The 23,987-nt window shown below is 40.5% G+C and overlaps 1 protein-coding gene across 2 annotated transcripts; it reads left to right on the top strand.

Moving 5' to 3' along the window:
* The first annotated feature begins 1,456 nt into the window (after window positions 1-1,456).
* Window positions 1,457-23,777, top strand: HDAC2 (histone deacetylase 2). 2 transcript variants are annotated; one of them, XM_083608622.1, is made up of 14 exons: window positions 1,457-1,925; window positions 10,598-10,710; window positions 11,274-11,391; window positions 12,654-12,728; window positions 13,303-13,441; window positions 14,127-14,268; window positions 17,052-17,144; window positions 17,229-17,337; window positions 18,086-18,226; window positions 19,783-19,891; window positions 20,935-21,065; window positions 22,194-22,349; window positions 23,121-23,178; window positions 23,407-23,777. In XM_083608622.1, the coding sequence occupies exons 1-14, from the start codon at window positions 1,874-1,876 to the stop codon at window positions 23,435-23,437; spliced, it is 1,467 nt and encodes a 488-aa protein (XP_083464748.1). In that variant the 5' UTR covers window positions 1,457-1,873; the 3' UTR covers window positions 23,438-23,777. The 2 variants fall into 2 exon arrangements, with proteins under 2 accessions (XP_083464748.1, XP_083464747.1); XM_083608621.1 differs by lacking the exon at window positions 1,457-1,925 and adding an exon at window positions 2,586-2,661.
* Window positions 23,778-23,987: the final 210 nt, after the last annotated feature.

The raw sequence follows: 23,987 nt of genomic DNA, 5'->3' as shown, positions 1-23,987 counted from the left end.
CCAAGCTATCTGTATTTTTATTTATTTACTGGATGGGGGGCAGCTGTCCCCCTCTTAGTTAAGCCATGGAAATACAACACTCATTTACTCATATGTAAGCCCCACTGCATTTATTCACAGGTGTGTCACACCAATGCTAAGAATTAGATTGTGTCAGGGTCAATGCCTTTCATTGCAGAAATAAATAGCAAAATGATAATAATGAAATAAAACTAGCCTATAGATACCCACATATGCATCCTAAGTGCCACTCAGTCCAGGGTGCCCTGGCTGACTCGGAAAGACACAGTTTTGGCCAGGCCAAACAGTCGAATGGAGCCTGCCCTAAAATGGCTGGACAGAAAGCAAGGCAGCCACTTGCTCGAACAGCATTGGCGGGTAATTATTTGCAAGGGTTAAGCTGTTCTTTAGTCAACATGAAACTCATCTAAGGTATCTGTTGCTCACCTCACTCCATAACTATCTTCTTCTTACGTGCCCCAAAGCCAAAGGGTTGGAAGAGAAGAGCCCTTTCACAACTGAAAGTCGTTCACAATCTCCCGTCACCGTTGCAAAGCCTTGCAGGGTGCCATCACTCCCTATCACCACCATGAGGCCTCACAGGCTGCCGCCCTTACTGCCACCATCTCAGCCCTGCAGGTTGTCGCTGCTACTGCTGACATGTACCGCAGTCATGGCAAGTTGTTTCTGCCACTGCTGCTTCTGCCTCCTAGCAGGCCTGCTGGCAGTCTAGCAGTCCCAGAATATTTGTATTCTCTATGATTGATCACCGTACTTTGGATTGTCTTGAATACTATCATTTGAGGTAAAAGTAAAGGGACCCCTGACCATTACGTCCAGTCGTGGCCGACTCTGGGGTTGCGGCACTCATCTTGCTTTATGTGGCCAGTATGACTAAGCCACTTCTGGTGAACCAGAGCAGCGCACAGAAACGCCGTTTACCTTCCCGCCAGAGCAGTACCTATTTATCTACTTGCATTTTGACGTGCTTTCGAACTGCTAAGTTGGCAGGAGCAGGGACCAAGCAACTGGAGCTCACTCCATCGTGGGGATTTGAACTGCCGACCTTCTGATCGGCAAGTCCTAGTCTCTGTGGTTTAACCCACAGCACCACCCGCGTCCCCTCACCATTTGGTAGCCAAGCCCCAAACCAAAAGTCCTGTTGGGATGCATTTTGGCTTCTCTGCTGATGAAACTGTGTGACGATTGATAATATTGTCATTTATCCATTTTAGACCCCCTAAGTAGTAGCAGTTGCCAGGACATTGCCCTGTTTGCCTCTGTATCACTCCATCCTTCTTTCAGACATTGTGAAATGTCTATTAGTAAAAGCGAGAGGGGGTTGTGGGTTGTTTTTGGTGGAGGCCTAAGAAGAAAGGAGTAGGGGCGGAGCCAACGCTCTCGTGGTCATAGCCCATACAAGCAAGAACAGAGCAGATGCTTCTGCGCACGCGCTCTGCAGAGAGTCTGACCAGAATGGCCTGTACCATTGCGACTCTGCCCAGGGGGGGAGGGGCTGACCGCTCTACGTTTCCTCCCATTAACCGGAAGCCTTAGCAACTTACAATCCGAAGCACCCACGGGAACGGGGCAACCCATTACAGAGCGGTTCAAAGCCGAAAGAGAGCTTCCGTGACTGCGAAAGGGGGGCGCTAGAGCATTTTGTCTCTCTCTGCCCCCCCCGTTTCAGGGTGGTTCCTTCGGGTGGCTCCAGTCGCTGCTGGAAGAGGCGGGACCGGGTCTTCCTGAGGCTGCCCCCGGCTCCGGCGTCCCTGCTGCTGTTGCTGCCGCCGCCGCCGCCACCGTCGACGTAAATCCCGGCCCCTTCAAGCCTAGTCTCGCCCGGCCCCGGGTTTCCCCTCAGACAAGTCTCATGGCGTACAGCCAGGGAGGCGGCAAGAAGAAAGTCTGTTACTACTATGACGGTGAGGGGGGCGGGGCAGGGCGCCGGGTTTTGTTGTGTTTTGTGTGTCGGTTGGGGTGCGTGTGCGCGTGGTAGCAAGAGCAGCTGTTCGTCTCCGCGCGCCTTCCCCTCCAGGCCGCGCTTCTTTCGCCGTTGGGAATGTTCGTTGGCTCCGTCCTCGCGCGCCCCGGCCCCCTCGGCAGCCCCTCGGCTGTCCTCGCGCGCCTTCTCCTTCCGGCGCACGCGCCGCCTCTCCAGCCCTCCCCCCTCCCCTCCCCTCTTGCTTTTACCCATTGTGTCTGCAGGGGCTGCATCTGGGTTGGAAGGAAGGTGCTGAGCCCCTGGTTTCTTAAAGCGCATCTACACCCCCCCACCCCCTTTAATTTTTGTATCGGGTTTCGCCTCCTTCGAAATCCGCGCGCATCTACTAACGAACGCTTTGCAAAAGGGGGTGAGGGGTGCGCGCCCGGCTCGGCCTAGCAACAAACCTCATGGGAAGGGTCCCCATTTTGAGGGGGTGGGATCCGAGGCTGGCCTCGCGATCCTTTTCCTACTAAGCGTCCTTAGAGTGGGACTTGGGCGCGCGAGTAACTGCGTTGCGTTGAGAATCTGAAGGCCTCAACGTTGAATCCCTGAAAGGTGCGAGACTGGCACGCCCTGGCCAAAGCTGAGAGCCCCACTGGAAGGATCTGGATGAATGGCCTGCCTATCGCATCCTCATAGCTCCATAGAGCATCTTTCTTGCGCACCTCACCCTGGTGAATACAGGTTGTCCCCACCATCCATTGGAACCCCATCACTAATTCAGGAAATGGTTATTTTCATTGTAGTTAGGGGTTTATATCCTGGATATAAGCGTATTGTTTTGAACACTGTTATACATGGTAGCCAAAAGAATGGTAAAGATTTAAAATTGTGGAGTGGAGATAACGTAGAAAAGTGAAGATTATACTCTATGTGAAATTTAGTAGAAATGAATTACTACAGCCATCAAGAAGCACAATGCGGGTGCGGGACAGCCCATGGGTATAAGGCAGACGTTTGCAGTGGTACCTCGGTTTTCTAACATAATCCATTCCGGAAGACCGTTCAAGAAACATTCAAAAACTGAGGCGCAAAGGGCGGTTTGCAAATTTAATGGAGAAAATTGGGGGGGGGGGACTCAGCAGAAGCCATTCGACTTCTGAGGCGTGTTCGAAAACAAGCATTTACTTCCAGCTGTTTGGCGTTCGTAAACCGAAACGTTCAACTTCCGAGACGTTTGAAAACTGGTGTACCACTGTATTAAACTTCAAATGCAACATGTAAATGTTTTGAACAGAGTGCATCTTCCTGGGCACTTAAGTAAAAGCAACCACTAATTTAAAGCAAGACTTTATTTCTCAACCACTTATTTAGCAAAAAATAGGTTGCATATTCCAGCTGTTAAGTTTTATTCTCAGTTTATTTGCTCTTAGCCGTACAAACTGCAGATGTAAGGACATTGCAGGGGAACTTTATTTTGCTTCACCAGGCTATCCACAAATAGACAGCAGAACATGCATCTATTGAAAATAATACAAGAAATTGAAGCATCCAGCCTAGTGTGTGTGTGTGTGTGAGAGAGAGAGAGAGAGAGAGAGAGAAACCAAGAAGTTGTTGTATTTATACCATTCTCCAAAGAACTAATGTCCCTTGTAATTTTTTCCTAAAGTACGTATATTGATTCTCAAAACTTGAATATGTTGGATTGTTTAAAGCAACAAATCTCTTGTATGGCATGTGTGAAATCTTGACTTTTTTGCATTTGAACTAAGGATTGTTCTAGGTTACTTAACTTGTATGGTGATAAAGACTTGAAAGTTGTGAATGTTACCTATTTCTGGTAGAATGTTTGCCTATGGGTGCTGTTTAAAGAAGTAGTGATAGTGGCACTCTGATTTTTCCTGCTCACTCATCATTTAGGTGCATTTTCACAGCAATTTAACACAAAATGGCATCTTGCACTGGAGACTCCAGAAATGTTTTTTCAAATACATCCTTTATTTGTTGGCACTGTGGCTCTAGTAAGGTAGACAATATACACTTGCAGGGATACACAGTTTTCCTCAATTCAAAAATGTTAGGGACCTCCTAGAGAAGTTGATCCCACTGGATCTGGTGGTGGTGGTAATGTCATCTGAATTAAATGGGTTTAGAGTAGGAGGTTGAATTAAACTGCAGTTTGTTAATGACTGCAAAAATCTGGATATCTCAACATTGAGGAATAGGAAAATGCCATTCATTATACTTTGGGGGCAGTTATTGGTCACACATCAGGCAAGTTTAAAAATGACTGCAATTATTTTAAGATGAAATCAAGTACACAGAAAAGATTACTACCTCACAAATAGATTCATTATTCTGTAGAAATATGTTTGCTGGGATGCATTAAATTATTATGGTTCATTATTATTTCCATAAAATTTTATAAAAGGTTTTTTATAATATAGTACAGTGGTACCTCAGGTTACGGCCGCTTCAGGTTACAGACTCCGCTAACCCAGAAATAGTACCTCAGGTTAAGAACTTTGCTTCAGGATGAGAACAGAAATTGTGCTCCCGCGGCAGCGGGAGGCCCCATTAGCTAAAGTGGTGCTTCAGGTTAAGAACAGCTTCAGGTTAAGAATGGACCTCCGGAACGAATTAAGTTCTTAACCCTAGGTACCACTGTACAATAAAAACAGACTAATCTAAATGAAAACAAAAAAAGAAAGAGAAAACCATCATTATCACCATGCAAAGTCCTCTCTCAAGGGTACCGTATTTTTCGTCCCATAGGACGCACCTAGTTTTTTGGGGGGGGGAAATAAAGGAAAATTTTTTTCCTTTATTTCCCCCACAAAAAGCAGGTCGGAGAAACCGAACCAGGTCAAGGAACAGCGGGATGGCGGCGCTGTGCCTCCCTGCTGTCCCCCGAGCTTGTGGGGCTGGCCGATGTCTGCCCAGCGCGAGGGGCGCTCTGATTCAGGGCGCCCCACCCGCCAGGCGGCAGGCTGCTATCCGCAGCGTGGGGAGCCCTGCGGGGAACTCCTGCAGGGCTCCCCACGCTGCGGATGTATGCCCGGCGCGAGGGGCGCTCTGCTTCAGGGTGCCCTGCGCGCCGGGCGGCAGGCTGCTATCCGCAGCGTGGGAAGCCCTGCGGGGAACTCCTGCAGGGCTCCCCACGCTGCGGATGTCTGTCCGGCGCGAGGGGCGCTCTGCTTCAGGGCATCCCGCCCGCCGGGCGGCAGGCTGCTATCCGCAGCGTGGGGAGCCCTGCGGGGAACTCCTGCAGGGCTCCCCACGCTGCGGATGTGTTCCTGAAGCGCCGGGCGCCCTGAAAGCAGAGCGCCCGACGTGCCGGGAAGCAGGCTGCTATCCGCAGCCTAGACATCCCTGCGGGACCTCCCACAGGGCTGCCTAGGCTGCGGATGTATTCCCGAAGGGCCGGGCGCTCTGCTTTCAGGGCGCCCGACGCTCCGGGAAGCAGGCTGCTATCCGCAGCCTAGACATCCCTGCGGGACCTCCCACAGGGCTGCCTAGGCTGCGGGTGTATTCCCGAAGCCTGGAGAATGAGAGGGGTCGGTGCGCACCGACCCCTCTCGCTCTCCAAGCTTCAGCGAAAGCCTGCATTCGCCCCATAGGACGCACCCAGATTTCCCCTTCATTTTTGGAGGGGAAAAAGTGCGTCCTATAGGGCGAAAAATACGGTAGATCTTAACCCTTGTCTCACACAGAAAAGGGTGGACCCACCTGGGAGTTTCCCTTTCTTCTCTCTCTCCCCCCCCCCCACCCGGGAGATCTTCCATTTTCTGCCTCTAACACAGGGTCTTTCACCAACCACCCATCACCTTCATGTGCATAAGCAAGAGCAAAGCAAAAAAATGTAGAAAAGAGAAACCATAATATAATAATTAAAAAATGAAGAAATAAAAAGGACTTCCAATAGTTATGCATATAAATATTATTCAAAATATGCAGAATATTTATTCCAAGATGGTATACAGCTGTTCCTCCTTCTGCTATGTGATATTTTCCCAGTCTTCAAATCTAGGCATCTCAGGTTCATTCATTTTTCCTTCCACACAAGTCTAAAAGAGCTTCTCCAGTTATTAATATCAATAAATGTCAACAGTATTCTTCCTCCAGTCCAGCAAAACAACTTTGCCTCCAGTGTTGAAAAACAATAAATCCTTCGTCTTCATTTACACAGGAGTCTATTTGCTGTGGTCATACATCAAAACAGCAATCCATAGTTATTTCCACATTGTATATTGATCAATTCACACCCAGTTCCATATACAGTGGTACCTCTGGTTATGTACTTAATTCTTTCCCGAGGTCTTGTTCTGAAACTGTTCTTAACCTCAAGCACCACTTTAGCTAATGGGGTCTGCCACGCCGCCGCCGCGCAATTTCTGTTCTCATCCTGAAGCAAAGTTCTTAACCTGAGGTACTATTTCTGGGTTAGCGGAGTCTGTAACCTGAAGCGTCTGTAACCCGAGGTACCACTGTATTCCAATCTCATTTCCTGTTGGCTGTGATTTTCCATCCTGATTTAGAACAAAGAGATTCTTTTCACAATCACTTCTTCCATTCTTTTTCCAGAGGCTTGATAGTTTTCCTCTCTTAATTCACTCAAAATTGTATACAGAATCCTTTCTCAGCTCCATCTCTGCCAGCCCAGAATATTTTTTAATCTCTCAATCCATGGTTTCATTCCACTCTTCCAACTTCATAATTCCACCATTGAACTGTTTCACTCCTCCAGGCATCTATTTGGAGGTCCTCTCCATTTCACCATATACTGCTTCAGTTTTACCATTCCACTCTCCTGTTCTGGTAGTCCTGCATCAGTATTATTTTCCAAAGGTTCTGTGCCGCCTTTAGCCTTATTTTTCTCTTGTCCATTTTCATTCACCAATTTATGCATCCCAACTCTGAGCTCTTTCAGTTGCACATACAGCAGTTGCTGCACGATGCCAACAGTAAATGAGGTATCTAACTGTATTTTTGCCATACTGAGTGTTCTTGGTCTTATTAATAATTCTCATTCCTCAAAATTTTACAGTCTTTGCTTTACCCCTGAGTCCCCTGGCTTCTTATCAGAATGGATTCACTTCATTCCTCTCTCATGGCAGCATATGTTAGCTTCACGTTTGCAGCCAGCACTTTCACTAGAGGGATGGAAGATTAAAAATAAAAAAGATAAAAACTTCAAACAGCCGTTTAAAATCTTTCTTGGGCACAGACAATTAAAACATGCTTTCTCTCATGCTTTTAATTATTGTGTCTTCATAAGCTCATTTTAAAGTTCTTATTAAGTTCATTTTAAAATGAACACTGCAGGGTCAGTTTAAAAAGCTACATATTGTAGCATCCTGAGGTACAATTTGTCAGCAGATGTTTCCAGGAAACCCAGAAGTAGTGAATGAGGGCAGTAGTTTTTCCCTTTCAGCCCCCAAGCTCCAGTTGCTGGGTTTCAGTAGCTTGCTACCTCTGGAGTTATTAAATTAATTTTAATGGTTAATAAATTTGTTTCATATTTTATGTTTATTATTTATTTTTAATTTATCTTCCGCTTCATATCAACAGAAATTTCTAAACAATTTGCAGGTGTCCCCCCCCCCAAAAAACCATTATCAAAAATACAATAAAAATTTCACATTCAGAAACAAAGAATACTAATACTATTACGAATCATCATACTTTCACATTTCCCTGAGACAGGAGTATGAACATGCTCAGAATGTGGGCTTGGGAGAGCACATCCTAGTTTGAGACTCTGTCTTGCCATCAATAGGCTAGCTATAATAATTAGAATAGGATTTCAGTCCTAAATGCATCTACTTGTGAAATGATTCTTAAGCAAATATGCTTAGATCATATTAAATATATAACCACAAATTAAGTGATTCTTTTCACTGAGAGAATGGATAGAATTGGGGAATCTGATAGTTATGCTCAGTGGGAGCTGGGTGAAGAAAGGATATCCTCAGTACTTTGCACACTCTGAATAGACAGTTTTGGGGTAGATAGCTGTGCATTTCAAAGTTTGACTGTAGTGCAGTTAATCTGCTTTGCAGAGACAGAAGCTTTTCAGCCTAGTATAAATTTCTAAAATGCTGCCAAGAAAGGCAGAATGGTGGTTGCAGCAGCCTTCTTTGTTGCTCACTCTTCTTTGTTTAGTTTTCAACAGATGAGAAAATAGCCCTTAGTAGGGAGAGCTGTTTGTGAACTGAGATTTGGTTTTTATAGGTGAAAGATAGCGTTAAAATCTTGTTGTATGTCCAGTACTTTGCAAGAATACATGGAGAATGCATGCTGATTTTCATACATTAAATAATGTATTTAATTGTTGTGTTTGTCACTAATCTTGTTAAACGGAAGTCCAAATATTTGACTTCGGATATTAAATATAAGTGTAGGCATATAAGTCCAAATATAAGTGTAGGCATCATTTTTCCAGGTACAGTGGTACCTCGGGTTACATACGCTTCAGGTTACATACGCTTCAGGTTACAGACTCCACTAACCCAGAAATAGTGCTTCAGGTTAAGAACTTTGCTTCAGGATGAGAACAGAAATCGTACTCTGGCGGCGCGGCAGCAGCAGGAGGCCCCATTAGCTAAAGTGGTGCTTCAGGGTAAGAACAGTTTCAGGTTAAGTATGGACCTCCGGAACGAATTAAGTACTTAACCTAAGGTACCACTGTATAACATTACTTAGCTCAGTATATTTCCTCCTCTATTTTCTAAGTGATTATTCTGTTTTCTTTTAAGTGTGTGTGTTTATAGCTCCACTGATAGCAATGCCACAAGTTCCTCATCTGTGGTGTGCTTGGGACAACACTATACAGGTGCACTTCAGTTGGCGACTCAGAAGCTCTCTTCAAATAAATTGAATGGGGGTGCTTAACTTCTCCCTTGTCTGCAAGAAGTAGAGTGCTGCAGAAAGGAGAGTTGCTTTTTTGCCACTTTCTTGCGCAAGAGAGTCCTTGTCTCCTGGTGGAAGAGTGCCCAGAATCCATTGCTCTATACTGCTCTAAATAGTAAGGATGTCGTGACTCATTGCTTTAAGGGGGGGGAACCCCCAGACTTGTGGCAAGTCTTTTGTGGGTCTTCATGTAGATGATAGTGGGCAAAGAGCAAACTCTTTTCTTCAGATCCATTTATTTGAGTGCTAATCAAAGGAGCCTTGCCAACTTGAAGAACAACCAACCACACTCCTGCAGAAGATCACCTCATTGTCACTTTCAGCAGCAGGCAACCAAAAATGCATCCAAATGAGACGTTGGGTTTTGGGCTTATATTCGGGACAATCCAAAATTTGGTGATGAATCATAGTGAATACAAATAATCTGGGACTGCCAGCAGGCCTACTAGGCAGCAGAGGCGGCAGCAGCAGAATCAACAGCAGCCTGTGAAGCCTTGCCACGGCAGTGGGCAGAAGCAGCGGCAGCCTGTGAGAACTTGTAGTGATGGCCTTGTGGCAGTGGTAAAAGCAGTGACAGCCTGCAAGGCCTTGTCATGGGGGTGGCTGTAATGGTGGCCTGCGAGGCCTTGTGGTGGCAGCAGGAGACTGGCTGTACTTTGGATTGTTCTGAATGCCACCATTTGGTAGCCAAGCCCCAAACCAAAAGTTCTGTTGGGATGCATTTTGGCTTGCCTGCTGATGAAACTGAGTGCGTGATGATAAATAATATGGTCATTTAAGTTTTAGACCCCTAAGTAGTAGCAGTTGCCAGGACATTGCCTTGTTTGCCTCTGTATATTTCCATCCTTATTTCAGACATTGTGGTAGATTGCAATGTTTAGCTGGTGATAACATTGCAATGTTTAGCTGGTGAGTTATTGCAGTGTTGAAAACCAGATATCGCCTAGCCCTTACACACATTGTGATTTGCAATATATTGCCAGCTCAGATATTATGAAACAATTACCACAATATGAACTTCAAAATAGTTTTGGATGATATATCAATATATCACCCAGCTCTAGCATGTAAGGGTTCAGGCAGTGCCTGAGGTATCCTGCACTAAGTTGTTTTGTACAAGCCCTTTGTACATTAATCACTTTGTACAAGGACCATGAAGCAGACTCAGTAGTAGCTGGGTAACCAATGCAGCTGTTTTAACAATAATGTCACATAGTGCCAGAACTCACCATGAACAACTCCCCCATTCTCTTATAATGGCAATGGCGCCCACCTAAGAGATGCTGGAACTGAGTTCTATCTGAATAAAAGCTTTGATGTCACATATTCTCAGCCAGATGCCCCCTTAAAGCTCTCTGGCTGTTGCATTCAACACCAACTGGAGCTTTTGAACAAGACCCCAGGGCAGCCTCATATAGAGTACATTACAGTATGGTGGTACCTTGGTTTACGAACTTAATCCGTTCCGGAAGTCCGTTCTTAAACCAAGGCGTGCTTTCCCATAGCAGTGGGGGACTCAATTTACAAATGGAACAGACTCAACAGGAAGCAGAACTATGTTTCTTTCCTACATCCTCTTGAGATGCAAAGGGAGGGCACAGTCTTACTGAAGGAATACTCACCAAAGCAGGAAGGCAGCCTGCCGTTACGACTAGTGTTTGCATTGTGAATCCCTGTTCTAGAGAGAGAACTTAGTTAAGTAAAGCCAGAAAAAGTGATCATTACATTTTCAAGCATGACTCATTTGCTTTCTTTTAGGTGATATTGGGAACTATTATTATGGACAGGGGCACCCAATGAAGCCTCACAGGATTCGCATGACACACAACTTGTTGCTAAATTATGGCTTGTACAGAAAAATGGAAATTTATGTGAGTATACATTTACAGTTTTGTCACTTGAAAGTTGATGAGCAGTGAAGAGGCTATAGTTTCCTAAGATTTTTAATTCACTTCAACACTTTCTTTGTTGTGGAAAATCCTCTGGCTGATTCTGAGATAACAGTTTTCTTCCAAAGAAGAACACAAACTGAGCCTGGGTCAGATGGTTAGAATGTGGTGCTGATAATGCCAAGGTTGCAGGTTTAATCCCCATACAGGAGAGCTGTATATTCCTGCATTGCAGGGGTTGGACTAAATGATCCTCAGGGTCCCTATGATTCTATGAAACCTATGAGTACCTGTGAAAATGCCACATAAGGAAACAAAATTCACAAGCATTCAGTGTTCAGATATCTACTGGATGGAAAACATGACATGGTTACAGTAAAATATATACAACAAAGTGTTTTCTGTTTATAATGTGTTGTTGAGCATATTTTAAAATATTTCAGCAAGTTTCAACTTAACACATGCCTGATCAAATCTGTTTGAAGTACTTGAAATACTACTGCTTTTTATTCTGTCTCAGATCAAATTCAATGTTTCTTTTCCAGCGGCCTCACAAAGCTACAGCAGAAGAAATGACGAAATACCACAGTGATGAGTACATAAAATTTCTTCGCTCAATTAGACCCGACAATATGTCTGAATATAGTAAACAAATGCAAAGATGTAAGTCTAATGCTAAAAATAACTGGTTTCCCTCAGTTTCCCACCTGGTTTTGCGAACTTGATCTGTTAAGATGGAGAGTATTATATTATCTATTTTACTGTAATGTGTAGAATCCTGTCTATATGATGTTTAATCATTTTGAATTGTTAGTTGTTGGCTATAGTGGTTATAACATTCAGGCTTGTTCAGATGTAATGCTGTCCAGTTACCAAACCATAGTTTGATAACTGAGTCATATTGCACATGATTCTTTCTCTAGGAGTTGCACATGTCTCCCTTTTCTTCTTAGGGGATAGTTACTGCTAACCATAGTTAGCTTTTACACCAGAGGTGGAAATCAGCTTCTAATTTCATTCACTAGTTTCAAAGCTATATATCTGAATTGGACCATAGTAACAGGTTTGCCACATGTATTAAATTAAACTAGTGTAATTTTTCATCCCAAAATTTAGAACATTAGATAGCATGACGAAAAACTGTAATATTTATCTTTTCAATTAACTTGTACTTTCTTTGATTTCTGAACATTGATTTCCATTATGAATTCTGAATGACAGCATAACTTGCAAGAGAATTGTATTTTACTAGTTGGATAACTATTTGCTCAGTTTAAGCCGCCTATAGTACCTTAATTGGTAACTGGTAATTGTCTTTTTGCTGAAACTTCATAAGCCATAATTTGACATATAGTGATGCTGTAAATTTAGGCATACACTCAGCTACAAACTGCTCTGAATCCATAAAAGCATATTTAAATATACTTAACTGACAAAAAAAGGTGTCTACCAAGTTTCACATCTGTGGTAATGGTTAGGTTAAGTTTTGAAAAATGCCTCTGTTCTAAGGTTTTGGTTTTCATTTTAAAGATAGTGTTGGGCATTTAACGGATCAAAAATTATTTGATCCATATCACTGGTCAAGTAATAGACATTTAGCATTATTATTTTTTTAGAACAATACACATAGATTCAACATCAGCAGGTTGAATGATTAACAAACAGTGAAATCAGTTTTCTAAAAGGTATTGTAATCTATGGTGTGGCCACATTTGAGATAATGCTACCAATGCAGAGGTGTTCTTTTTTCATGGAACATTTGACAATGTTTAGTCAATTGACCAACATGCTATACTTACACACACACACACACACACACACACACACACACACACACATATATATATATACACACACAAAAAAAAAACAACAAAAAAACTTAAGTAATAATACATTTAAGGATAAATAAAACTTGTCTTGTATAGTTAACGTGGGGGAAGACTGTCCTGTGTTTGATGGGCTGTTTGAGTTCTGTCAGCTGTCAACTGGAGGCTCTGTGGGTAAGTATATCCTAATGTTTTCCTGGAGTTGTTAATTTTTAAAAGGCTGTACCAGTTTTTTTCAAACATTACCCATGTGACAACTTTTATAGCTCTTGTGGAAATCAATGAGGGAGAAAGAATTTAATAGAAATATAAAGTGAAATGTTTAATTAAAAGAAAATGTTGTTATCAGTAGCTACTAGGCATGATGGATATGTACTACCTCCAGTATCAGAGTGTGCCTCTGAATGCCAGTAGCTGGGGATCATGAGTTAGAGAAGTTTAATGCACTCATGTCTTGCTTCTCTGCTTCCTCTAGACATCTGGTTAGTCATTGTGAGAACAGAATGCTGGACTAGTTGGGCCTTTTATCTTTCAGCATCTCCCATTACAAATTAATAGTTCATTCTGTTGCATGAGTTGGTATATCCAACTTTAGAAGTGCCTAACAATAAACAGTTAAAATCCAGGCTGCACCACGATGTCTTACATTGAAGCTCTCTCTCTCTTTCTCTCTCTTTTTTTTTTGGCAAGACATACTGTCTACCTTTTTCATTCCTTACCTGCATTTTTCTCCATAATGGTTCTTTAGCTGGAGCAGTAAAATTAAACAGACAACAAACAGACATGGCTGTTAATTGGGCTGGAGGACTTCATCATGCTAAGAAGTCAGAAGCATCAGGTTTCTGCTATGTCAATGATATTGTGCTTGCCATTCTGGAATTACTAAAGTAAGTTCATGTTGGTGCTATATGCACAACTTGTCTTCTAGAAATGTTAAAAATATAGGCTGTGTACTGGCTTAATCTGTATATATTGACCAGAGGACTAGCGATCATTGTTCCTTGGTCGTTTTAAATTATATTTTGTTTATATGTGTGTTTGTGTATGTGTGCATGCATGATATAAATTGCAAAACCCTTTTTGTTCTAAATAGCTTACTGATCAATTCAGACTCTGGCTGGGGAGCAAGCATCAGAACAAAATAAAGCAGCAGAGTTATTGTTCCATCCAAAGCCTTGCCCAGGGCAAAAAGTGAGGGGATTCAGGCTTTGGGGGTTTCTGGGGGGACATTGTTGCTGCATGAGCTGTAGGCTGGTGTAGCAAAGGCGCCCTAATTTGGTCCCTCTCTGGGAGCTAAACAAGTGTAATTTGCAGATAATTTTATTTTTATTAATGAGCTGTCAGTACGGCTATACACAGTGACCTTCCTGGTTCTTGATATTGTGTCATGATACACATAGTTTTAAGCATTATATTGGAAAAGGGAGAACAGATCTGTATACATGTAGTCATGCGGCTTTATATATCTGATTTAGTCTGGGGATAAATTTGGCACCAGATAAACTTTTTGAAAGGTAAGTAGTGAGTTTTATTGGTACTGCTCAAGTAAAGTCTCTCTCTCTCTCCCTCCAGATACCACCAAAGAGTATTGTACATTGATATTGATATCCATCATGGTGATGGCGTTGAAGAAGCATTTTACACAACTGATCGTGTAATGACAGTATCATTCCATAAATATGGTGAATATTTCCCTGGCACAGGCGATTTGAGAGTAAGTTCAGATATGAGGTTACCATTTGATTAAAGTAGCATCTTGCAAATGCTATATTTAAGCCTGGTTATCAAGTTAGCGATTTTAATTTACTTAGTTTTATCCTTCCTTCTGAAGAAGGACACTTTGAAATTGATCAGGGTGAAAAAGGCTAACTCTTAACTTGATGAGTCTGATTCTATATATGATGTATTTTTTCATCTTAATTACGGTATTGTTTCCTACACTAGTTGGGCTATTATGTAAACAATGTGTGTTGTCCCTGAGTGGCATAGTACTGCAACATTGGAATGAATGGCAGTTTTGGTAACTAGGGTTACTTTTTTCTTGTCGTTTTATATCTGACATCCATTTTGCTAATCTAAAAACTGGATCTTCAAGAGTAGATCTGAATTCCTTCCTTCCTCTCCCATCTCTTTTCCTTTTTGTGCTCTTTAGATTGTAAACCTGCGTCATTTTATTTTGATCTATAAACCATTCTGGGAGTGGGCAAAAATACTTTCAAGCATATCAATGATGCGTAAGATAGGTATACAAAACGTCAAAATAGCTGAAAAAAACTGCCCAGCTTGCTAATAGTTCCTAAAATGCCATTTAAAAATCACCAGTAATCATAGTTGAAGCTTATCTAGAATGTTACTATAGTAGAGATGCTTGCATTTGCATGAGCACACAAAGCTGTTCATTTAAAATTCCTGTGCATAATATAATCCATGGTACCCATTTCTGTTGTTGCTAGCTGTGGTATTTGTTCCTTTTTTCAACAGAAATTAAATGTGCTAGCTTGGAGACAGCTTTTGTATCTCAACGTGATTGGCCACAAGATGGTACTGTTGCTTCATGCTAAATCCAGGCCTCTAAAGAGCAGATGCACTGACCTTAAACTAGGCTTCTCACCTGTCAAATACATGAAAGTTTAATTTCTTATTAAACCTAATCTTCTGATATCCTTAATAATCTGTCCAGAAAGCAAATTCAGTTAATTTTGACATTAATACCTCAGCTAAACAGGAATATATTTGTTTGATTCCCATATTTTCTGAGACTTTTTAATTTTGCTTACTTGGAGCATGGTGGGTGTGCTGCCTATCATTCAATATATAATATAATAACTATAAAAATGTACTGTATAATACAACATAGTAAACTTAAGTTGCTTACATGCCTTTTGTGTATGTTACAATGTATGCTAAGAGCACTGCGTGTTAATTCAGCTGTATCTAGATAAAACCATTGTATGAGATTCTCTTAATAGCATTTTGTTTATTTATTAAATTTGCATACTGCCCTTCATCCAAAGATCTCAGGGTGGTTCACAACATAAAAATACAATATAAAAACACAAAATACATAATAAAACAAGAACAAAAAGCAGTAACCACAAACAAATAATAAACACATTTAAAAGGGGTATATAAGATGTTCATCAGCCAAAGGCCTGGTTGAAGAGGAGCATTTTCACCTGGCACCTAAAGGTGTATAATGATAGTGCCAGCCAGGGAGAGCATTCCACAAATGGGGAGCCACACAAAGAAGGTCCTCAGGTGATGATCTCAGGGTCCAGGTAGGTTCATATGGAAAAAGGCAGTCCTTGAGGTATTGTGGTCCTGAGCCTGGATGCATTGCACAGTTTTGCTTCTTGTGAAATAGTAAGGAAGGACACATGGTGATAAAAAGTGACTCCATAACAAGTTAGAGCTCCTCACTTTAAGATTTGACTCTTCTGGAAAGACGTTTCTATAAGAAACATTTTCATTGTATCTCTTTAAAAATCTGCTACTGTTTAGATATATAAAGCTTGTACTGCTTTAGGAACTGCTGCAGTACGTCAAAAAACAAAGAAGACTGTTGCCCTGTACTAGCACAATTCTTGTAGTCAAACTGTATAAAACTTCATGCAATTGAAGTGGACAATGAAAGCTTCTGTCACAAAATAATCATTTATCCTTAAGGTACAATAATTGTGGTTCCCCTCTAGAACAACATTGTAACTTTCTATTAGTAAATATGAAGAATATATTCAAACTGGAAACAAAATGTCTTTTTAGCTACTGATGTACTAAACAGACGTCAAAGGTCTTGAATTCCGTTTGTAAATCATGAATGTTGAAGCAGGTGCAAAAAGGAATAAACTTGATGTGTTTCAATTAGTGAATTGTGGCACATTTCTCGTAGATATAATAACATGTGATTTTACGGATCTGACACAGCAGACCCATGACATTACTCCCCATCCCCAGGTAACTGGTTGTCTTTTAAAGCCGATCTACCCATATGTTTCTGTTTTATGCCATCCCCACTCTCGGTGATACTCTATTTAAATCCCTGCAATGATTCTAAAACCATACTTTGGTGAATTTCAATAAAGTCATAAAATCCAAATTATACTTTTGGGTCTGATTCTTCTGTATTTTCACATGTCATCCTTCTGTTCTTTTGGATATACTTCCTTGTGCACTGATTTCTTCTACTGCACTGATCAAATGTTTTATCTGAAGATTTAATGCTTTATCTGAAGATTAAACTTGAAGTATTGTTTGCTTCCCTGGGCTGCTTTGGGAGAAAGGGTGAGATAAATTTAATAATAAATATCTGGCACACTTTTTATATGTGCAGTTTTGGTATTCATTACATACTCAGAATTTTTAAAATGTCTAGGTAGCAACTAAACTACTTTCAAACACTCTTGGCCACAAGTGGTCCAGTGGTAAACACAAAATGTGTTTTGCCTTTTGATATGAGTTTGTGATTTTTGTTTTTGTCTTGTTTGTGTTCTCTTATAGGACATAGGTGCTGGAAAAGGCAAATACTATGCTGTCAACTTTCCAATGAGAGATGGAATAGATGATGAGTCATATGGTCAGATATTTAAGCCAGTGAGTATATTCTAGATACTTTTTTTTAGAGATGCTTCTGTGAGGCTGAATAATAGATTTACCATGATTTCTGCTTCTTTACAGATTATTTCCAAAGTCATGGAGATGTACCAACCTAGTGCTGTGGTGTTGCAGTGTGGGGCAGATTCACTGTCTGGTGACAGGCTGGGATGTTTTAATCTTACGGTCAAAGGTCAGAGAGCAAAACATTACTGTAGAGTCACAGTTACATATGTTTTGAAAACAAGTACTGAATGCAGATTTAGTGGAAATGTTTTGTTTTGTTTTGTTTTTGAGTATCAGTTCTCTTGCAGCCATCTCTCTGGGCAGCCATCTCTAATGCTGGGACTCCCCTCCCCCCCCCCCCCCCGCTACACACAAACACACTGGTGACTGTCAAGTATGCACCCTTTTGGCCATAGTACATCTAAAGGAAGATGCGAAAAAGATGTTCCATGTCAATGTCTTTTATTTGCAGTGCTTCAGTTTTGTGTGATTTTAGGAAGTAAGTTCAGGTCTTAGTAGGCAGAGATCACATGATCACATGTAGAAATTCAGTGATGTTTATGTGAATAAGCTATTAAATATTGCATAATGTGTGAGATGCAATTTGGTCAATATTTTAGTATAATTAGATCAGTAATGTATTAAATGCATTCAATTTATGATTAGATTGCAAGAATTATTAAACTGAGTGTGCATCTGTTTGCCTTTATGACTCTTGCAAAAAAATAATAATTCTTGTGTAACTCAATGCCATAAATGCAAAACAGAAGATCGGATTCCAAAATTGATAGGATATTCTGTTTTTTTAGTTCTTGCATCTTTCAGTTGTGTTTAAGTTTGTTTTTCTAGAGCTGATGTTTCTGTATACAGATCTTAATTGTGTAATCTTGAAAGGAATATAACTGTATGTCTTTATGGTTTGTTTGTTTTTTAAGGACATGCTAAATGTGTAGAAGTTGTGAAGACTTTCAACTTGCCTCTTCTGATGCTTGGAGGAGGTGGATATACCATACGGAACGTTGCTCGATGTTGGACCTATGAGACTGCTGTTGCCTTAGATTGCGAAATCCCTAATGGTAAATGCTTGGAGCCACGGCTTCCCAAACTGTGGTCCATGAGCTTCATTCAAGTGGTCTAGAGCATGTCTGCAAAAATTCATGAAAAGTCATACATTATGTAGTGCAGTGTATTACAATTGCTACAACAGGCAGAAAAATCATTAAGTGGCTCATGAAGTGGTTCATTGGGAGAATGGGATTAGGAGCCACTGTTCTAAGGAGTATCACAGGTGACACCAGGGTTTAAGTTCTCTGCATATGAAGAATAACATGTGACTTAAACTTTAGCTTGCCTTAGTCATCAGATCCCCCATTTCAGTGGCCAGGGAGATTGCCAACTGTTTGTATTCTGTAACTGCAAATAGTATGTATTGCAGTACAGTGTATCTTGCCATAGAGCCTATGCCAACCTGCTACAGAGGATTGGAGACTGACAGAAAAGACTTAATAACCATTCTTTGATCTACAGGGGATTTTGCTAATGGTTGAATCATTAAGAAGTGGGATATCTGTCTTGACTCATGTGGTTTCTGGCTCATTAACCAGATTCTTGGTAGCTTCAAATGGCTTACCTAGATGGGTGAACACAGATGTTTTAGAAAGCATTAATGAGATGCATAGAAATCTGCATGGACCTTTTATAGATTGTATAAATGAGTAAGTGTATTTGGTGTGTTTTATTTAAACACAATGTGTTATTTTCAACATAGTATATTTTATTTTAAACTATTGTTTAAATAAGCTATGGTTTTAAATGCACAAGAGCTTTGCTCCTCCCAGCTCCTGATTGTGCTGGGCAAGGGAAGAAGCAAGTCAGAGTCTGGATTGTAGTGACATGTGAACCCTGGACTTTGGTTTCTCTCCAAACAAACCACAACCAGAAAGTGAAGATTTATTTATGGCTTACTGATTGTTGTCTACCTTGAGGAAGCAAAACCTGGTTTCATGACAACCTAAAGTTGAGCTTGTTTCCTCTATTTCATTCAAACCATACAATCATTTAAACTTTACATTCATAAACACGAGATTTTCTACATCTTCAACATAATTTGTGGTGTGTGAAATATGCCAGTAAGTTGTTGTTGTTGTTGTTGTTGTTGTTGTTGTTGTTGTTGTTGTTGTTGTTGTTGTTACTAATTACCCACCTATCACCTTAAGATCCCAAGTGGGTTCCAAAAACCAGCACACATTATTTAAAACAGTTTAAAGCAACTTACAATCACAGAAACAAATCAGGCTTCATTTTTATACCACGGTGGAGCATCTAGATTTCTGCTATAAAAGATAACTGTAGCACATTTAATCTTGAAAAAATATTTGTTCTTCCTTAGAATTCAGATACTTCCTAATGTATTTATTCTGGATCAGAAAATAATTTTGAATGTCTATTAAATATTTGAGAGCTGCATTGCATTCCTGTGGATTTGTTCTTTTTTTCAGCATTTAGTAGAAGAAAACAGAAGCTATGCTTTCAAACATAAAAAAAAATGCATACTATCATATCTGACCACTATAATCTGAAGAGCAATAAGGCTGTTTTAAGAAGCTATTATTACTTCATTTTGTTTTTACAGAATTGCCATACAATGACTACTTTGAGTATTTTGGACCAGATTTCAAGCTGCATATTAGCCCTTCAAATATGACAAACCAGAACACCCCAGAATATATGGAGAAGATTAAGTGAGTATTAATGCCATAAAGACACATAAATACTATAACGATCTAAATCTTTGCAGTGGGTAAGGATCCATTTTCTTTTTTATGCTCAATATGAAGCAGGGAAAATGAGGGGTTAAAAGGTCCTGGGCTCTTGAGATAGCAGAATTACTGCTTTAAAAGCCAGCAGGTGAAACTAGAAAGTCAAAGACTGTATTCAGTTAGTGTCCCTCTGTTGAAGAAAGGCTCTCTGATCAGTGAATGCTTCTGTCAATGGAAGGGGGAGAAGCACTTTTCACCAGTTCTCTTCCCTATGGCCTCCTGTGCCACCTCCCATGTCGTTCTAAAAGCTAGAACAACCTTCTGGGATGGATTTCTGGGGCAGGGAAAAAGCAGAAAAACCCCCAAACCTCATTCTTCTGATGGAAGCCTTTGCTTGATCAAACTATCTTCTGTTGCTGGAGGGACATGATTGGATAAACCCAAACCTGTATTTTAATGTTTCAGGGTTGTATCCAACTAAGTCATACTCAGAGTAGACCCATTAATATTAATAGACTTAAGTTTGATTTCATTAGATCTACTCTGAGCATGGCTTAGATGGCTACAGCTCTCAGTACTTAATGGTTGGAAAAGAAAAACCTTTTTATCTTTCAAAATTTGGTACACATTGTTAAAATAATTTTTTATTTTTGCAAAAGAGCTATTAAGTCTCAGTAAGCTCTTTTGTCAGCAGAAATGCAAAAACATGATCAAAGTATCACTATATTTTGCTTAATTTCATTATGTTGAATGCCAGCCATATGTTCTGAGAGTTTGTATTTTTTAAATGTATTCACCTCTAACCATAGATGTTCTGTCTGACACATGTATTTCCTTTGGATACCATGGCTTGCCTTTTTCAAGAAAATTGCCCCTCTTGCTATGTAACTTGCTTTTCACCTTATTTTCCTATACCATTACTAGGCAGCTGGGTATTTTTGTGAGGACGAGAACTAAGAAACTCCCAAGCTATTAAGAAGAAAGTTGTCTCATAACAACTTTTCCCTGGATTACTTGCCTTGCAGACAGCGTTTGTTTGAGAACTTGCGCATGTTGCCCCATGCCCCAGGTGTACAGATGCAGGCTATTCCTGAAGATGCTGTTCATGAAGACAGTGGTGATGAAGATGGTGAAGATCCAGACAAACGTATTTCTAGTAAGAATGGACTAACATTAATACTGGGTGGATTGTTGAAGAAGTAGTACTAAAGAAGGTGGAACAGAAGTGCCCCAGTAAGTCAGATGGGCATCTAAAATTACCATCCAGAAACAAATTGGCTTTAGTGCTTTCTGAGGAAGACAGCAATTACATATCAGAACATGAAGGCAGAAAGCCTGGGAAATAAACACAACTGGCAACCAAGGGGAAGCTGCTTAATTTTTAAAGCCAATCTTGAAATCATATAATCATTTTTGGCATAGTTCTTAGTACACCAAGCTTTTTAAATTAGTTCTCCTAGCACTGTTGCTTCAGCAGAGGTTTCTGCTAACATAAGACAAATGTGATTCTTGCCTATTTTCCCTATAGTCCCCAGTCCTACTGAAAATGATTCTGGAGCATTGGGGGCTCTTTAGAGCAGATTTGGGAAGTGGACACTGGAGGCTGCAGGGTGGAGGGGGAATTGACAAAAATTGCCTCCCCTTCTCCTTCAGCAGATGTTTGCCTTGTGCCTGTTTAAAGGCACAAATTAGATACACAGGCCTTACATATTGGACCAGTTCACAAGACATGTCTGAGCATTTGAGTTGGCCTAGAAGTTCTGGTTTTTACTTAGTTTCCAGGAAGGGAATAACTGGGTCAAGTAGACGCTGCAGGTGCTATTTTGCAATAGTAACTTCTACTTTGGACTTTATAACCTGTTTGCCTGTGAATGAGGACTGATGCTGCTTATATGTTGAAATTTCATGTCGGTAATACATGCTATTTCTACTGCATCTTTTGGCTAATAAGCGGCAAATTTTGCCTCAGGCCTAAATAAGAGCTAGAGTACACATTGCACTTAGCACCAATACACTGTTGAAATTGCAACCCCATTATGAGTTCATTCCCCACCCACTCACTGTATTGAGGAATGTCTTTCTAAACACAACATTGCTGTCATATGGAAAGTTTTCATTATGGTTATGATCAATGCAGCAGGACTTCCTTTACTGATGCAAATTGCAGGGAAGAGTTGTCACCAAATAACTTTTATTTATTTTATGCCTTCCCATGGTGAGAGAAATGGAACACACAAGAAGGTGATCTTTGAGGAATGTGTTTTCTAATCCTATTCCCTTCTAGTTCGTGCATCAGATAAGCGAATAGCCTGTGATGAAGAATTTTCTGATTCTGAAGATGAAGGGGAAGGTGGACGCAGAAATGTTGCAGATCATAAGAAAGGAGCAAAGAAAGCCCGACTAGAAGAAGACAAAAAAGAAACAGAAGATAAAAAAGCAGGTAAAAGTCTAAATCAGTATTTTTCTTTCTTTTACTTTCCTTGTTGGCTATATTCCTAAGCATATCATACTCTCCTGAAAGTAATGGGTTTTGCTTCCAACTAAATATTGTTGAGATTAGGTCAGACCTACTTAATTTATGATGGTAAACTACCCATATTTGTTATACAGTGGTACCTTGGTTTTCGAACTTGTTCCGGAAGTCTGATTAGACGTTTGGCTTCTAAAAAACGTTTGCAAACCAGAACATTTATTTCCAGGTTTGTGGCATTCGGAAGCTGATTTGTTTAACAACTAAGCCATTTGGGAACCAAGCTACCACTGTATGCATCATTCTGCAAAAGCAGTTGAGGCATAAAGCAGCTCACATGCCATGGTCCATAACTGTTGGTTTTCCTTTAGTTTGAATCTAAGTTGTGCATTTCTGGATTAGGCTGTTGGTTGGAATGTTTATCTTTCTGAGAATATCTCTACTTTAACCCTTTTTTAAATTTTCATTCTTTTATTAAAACCTTTCACCTTCCAGGTGTTGCTAAACTACAACTCCCATCTGCCTCAGCCAGCATGGCCAGTAGTTGTAGTTCAGCAGCATGTGGTGGGGCCAAAGATTCCACACACCTGTTTTGAAAGAAGAAATCAGCACTGGCAAAGGTGCAGCTTCATTCAAATTCTTCTATCAGTGTTCATTTTCATTGTAACTTGTTAACAGCTAAGTCAGCAGTTGTCATTTGAAATTTATTTATATAAACCTGCCACTTTTAATTATTTTTAGACATTAAAGAGGAAGATAAATCCAAGGATAGCAGTGGTGAGAAAGCAGATACCAAAGGGTAAGTAAATTGTGGCCACCCTATAATGTGCCTGTTTCAGAACAGCCATTAACTTTGAAATGTTATTTATGCATCTGTTATCCATTATGGATGACAATAAATCAGTGCCAATAGCTATTAAAGAATTTATAATGTGAGCAATGCAACCCTTACTGTTTTTAAATGAGCAGAGAATGGCGTTAAATTGTGACCCATGTTAACAGTTGACTTTTTCCCTCCTCTGAACAGCACAAAGTCAGAACAGCTCAACAATCCTTGAATGTAGAGACTCACATCAATTAAAGGACACAATACAAAAGTGGGGGGAAAAGTTAAAAGGAACTTTTCATATGAGAAGAGACTCTTGATTTTCATTTTGTACTATTTGGCATGGAGCGTATTTATTTTCAAACAACTGTGTTTTTGTTTTTGGCAAGTTGTATTGTGAGTTTTCTAATTATGATGCAAAATTTTGTTCCTTCCGCCAGGCTTTAAGTAATAGTATTCAAAATGGATGTGCTATTATGTTAGACGTCTAAATGATCTATTAAAATTTGCCTTTTCCTGAACTGATTTTACCCCTTTTTGTAATTATATCTTTATTAAAAAAAATGTACTCAGCTGTCTTGTCCATCATTGCCTAGAAAACACATAAATGTCATGCTGGTAAGACTATTATAAAGAAATATAGTGAAGGTTGAAATTGCACTGAACTACATTCGATAGTTCACAAAAAATGCTTTTTGTATAACTATTGGGGCAAACAATGAATGTTGAGAGGTTACTTTGCATGGATAACTACTAGGAGATTACTAGTGAAAATCACGTTT

Source organism: Podarcis filfolensis, assembly GCF_964270895.1.
Source record: "Podarcis filfolensis genome assembly, chromosome: 3".
Lineage (NCBI taxonomy): Eukaryota > Metazoa > Chordata > Lepidosauria > Squamata > Lacertidae > Podarcis > Podarcis filfolensis.
The sequence above is the reverse complement of the archived record's forward strand: the minus strand, read 5'-3'. Positions and strand labels throughout refer to the sequence as shown.

Excerpts from the sequence above, each read along its gene's own strand:
- HDAC2 (XM_083608621.1), top strand. The coding sequence starts at position 2,601 with ATGGCCTGCCTATCGCATCCTCATAGCTCCATAGAGCATCTTTCTTGC. Across the intron at positions 2,662-10,597 it reads TTCTTGCGCACCTCACCCTG|GTGATATTGGGAACTATTAT; the intron begins GTGAATACAGGT and ends GCTTTCTTTTAG. Across the intron at positions 18,227-19,782 it reads AGATTGCGAAATCCCTAATG|AATTGCCATACAATGACTAC; the intron begins GTAAATGCTTGG and ends TTGTTTTTACAG.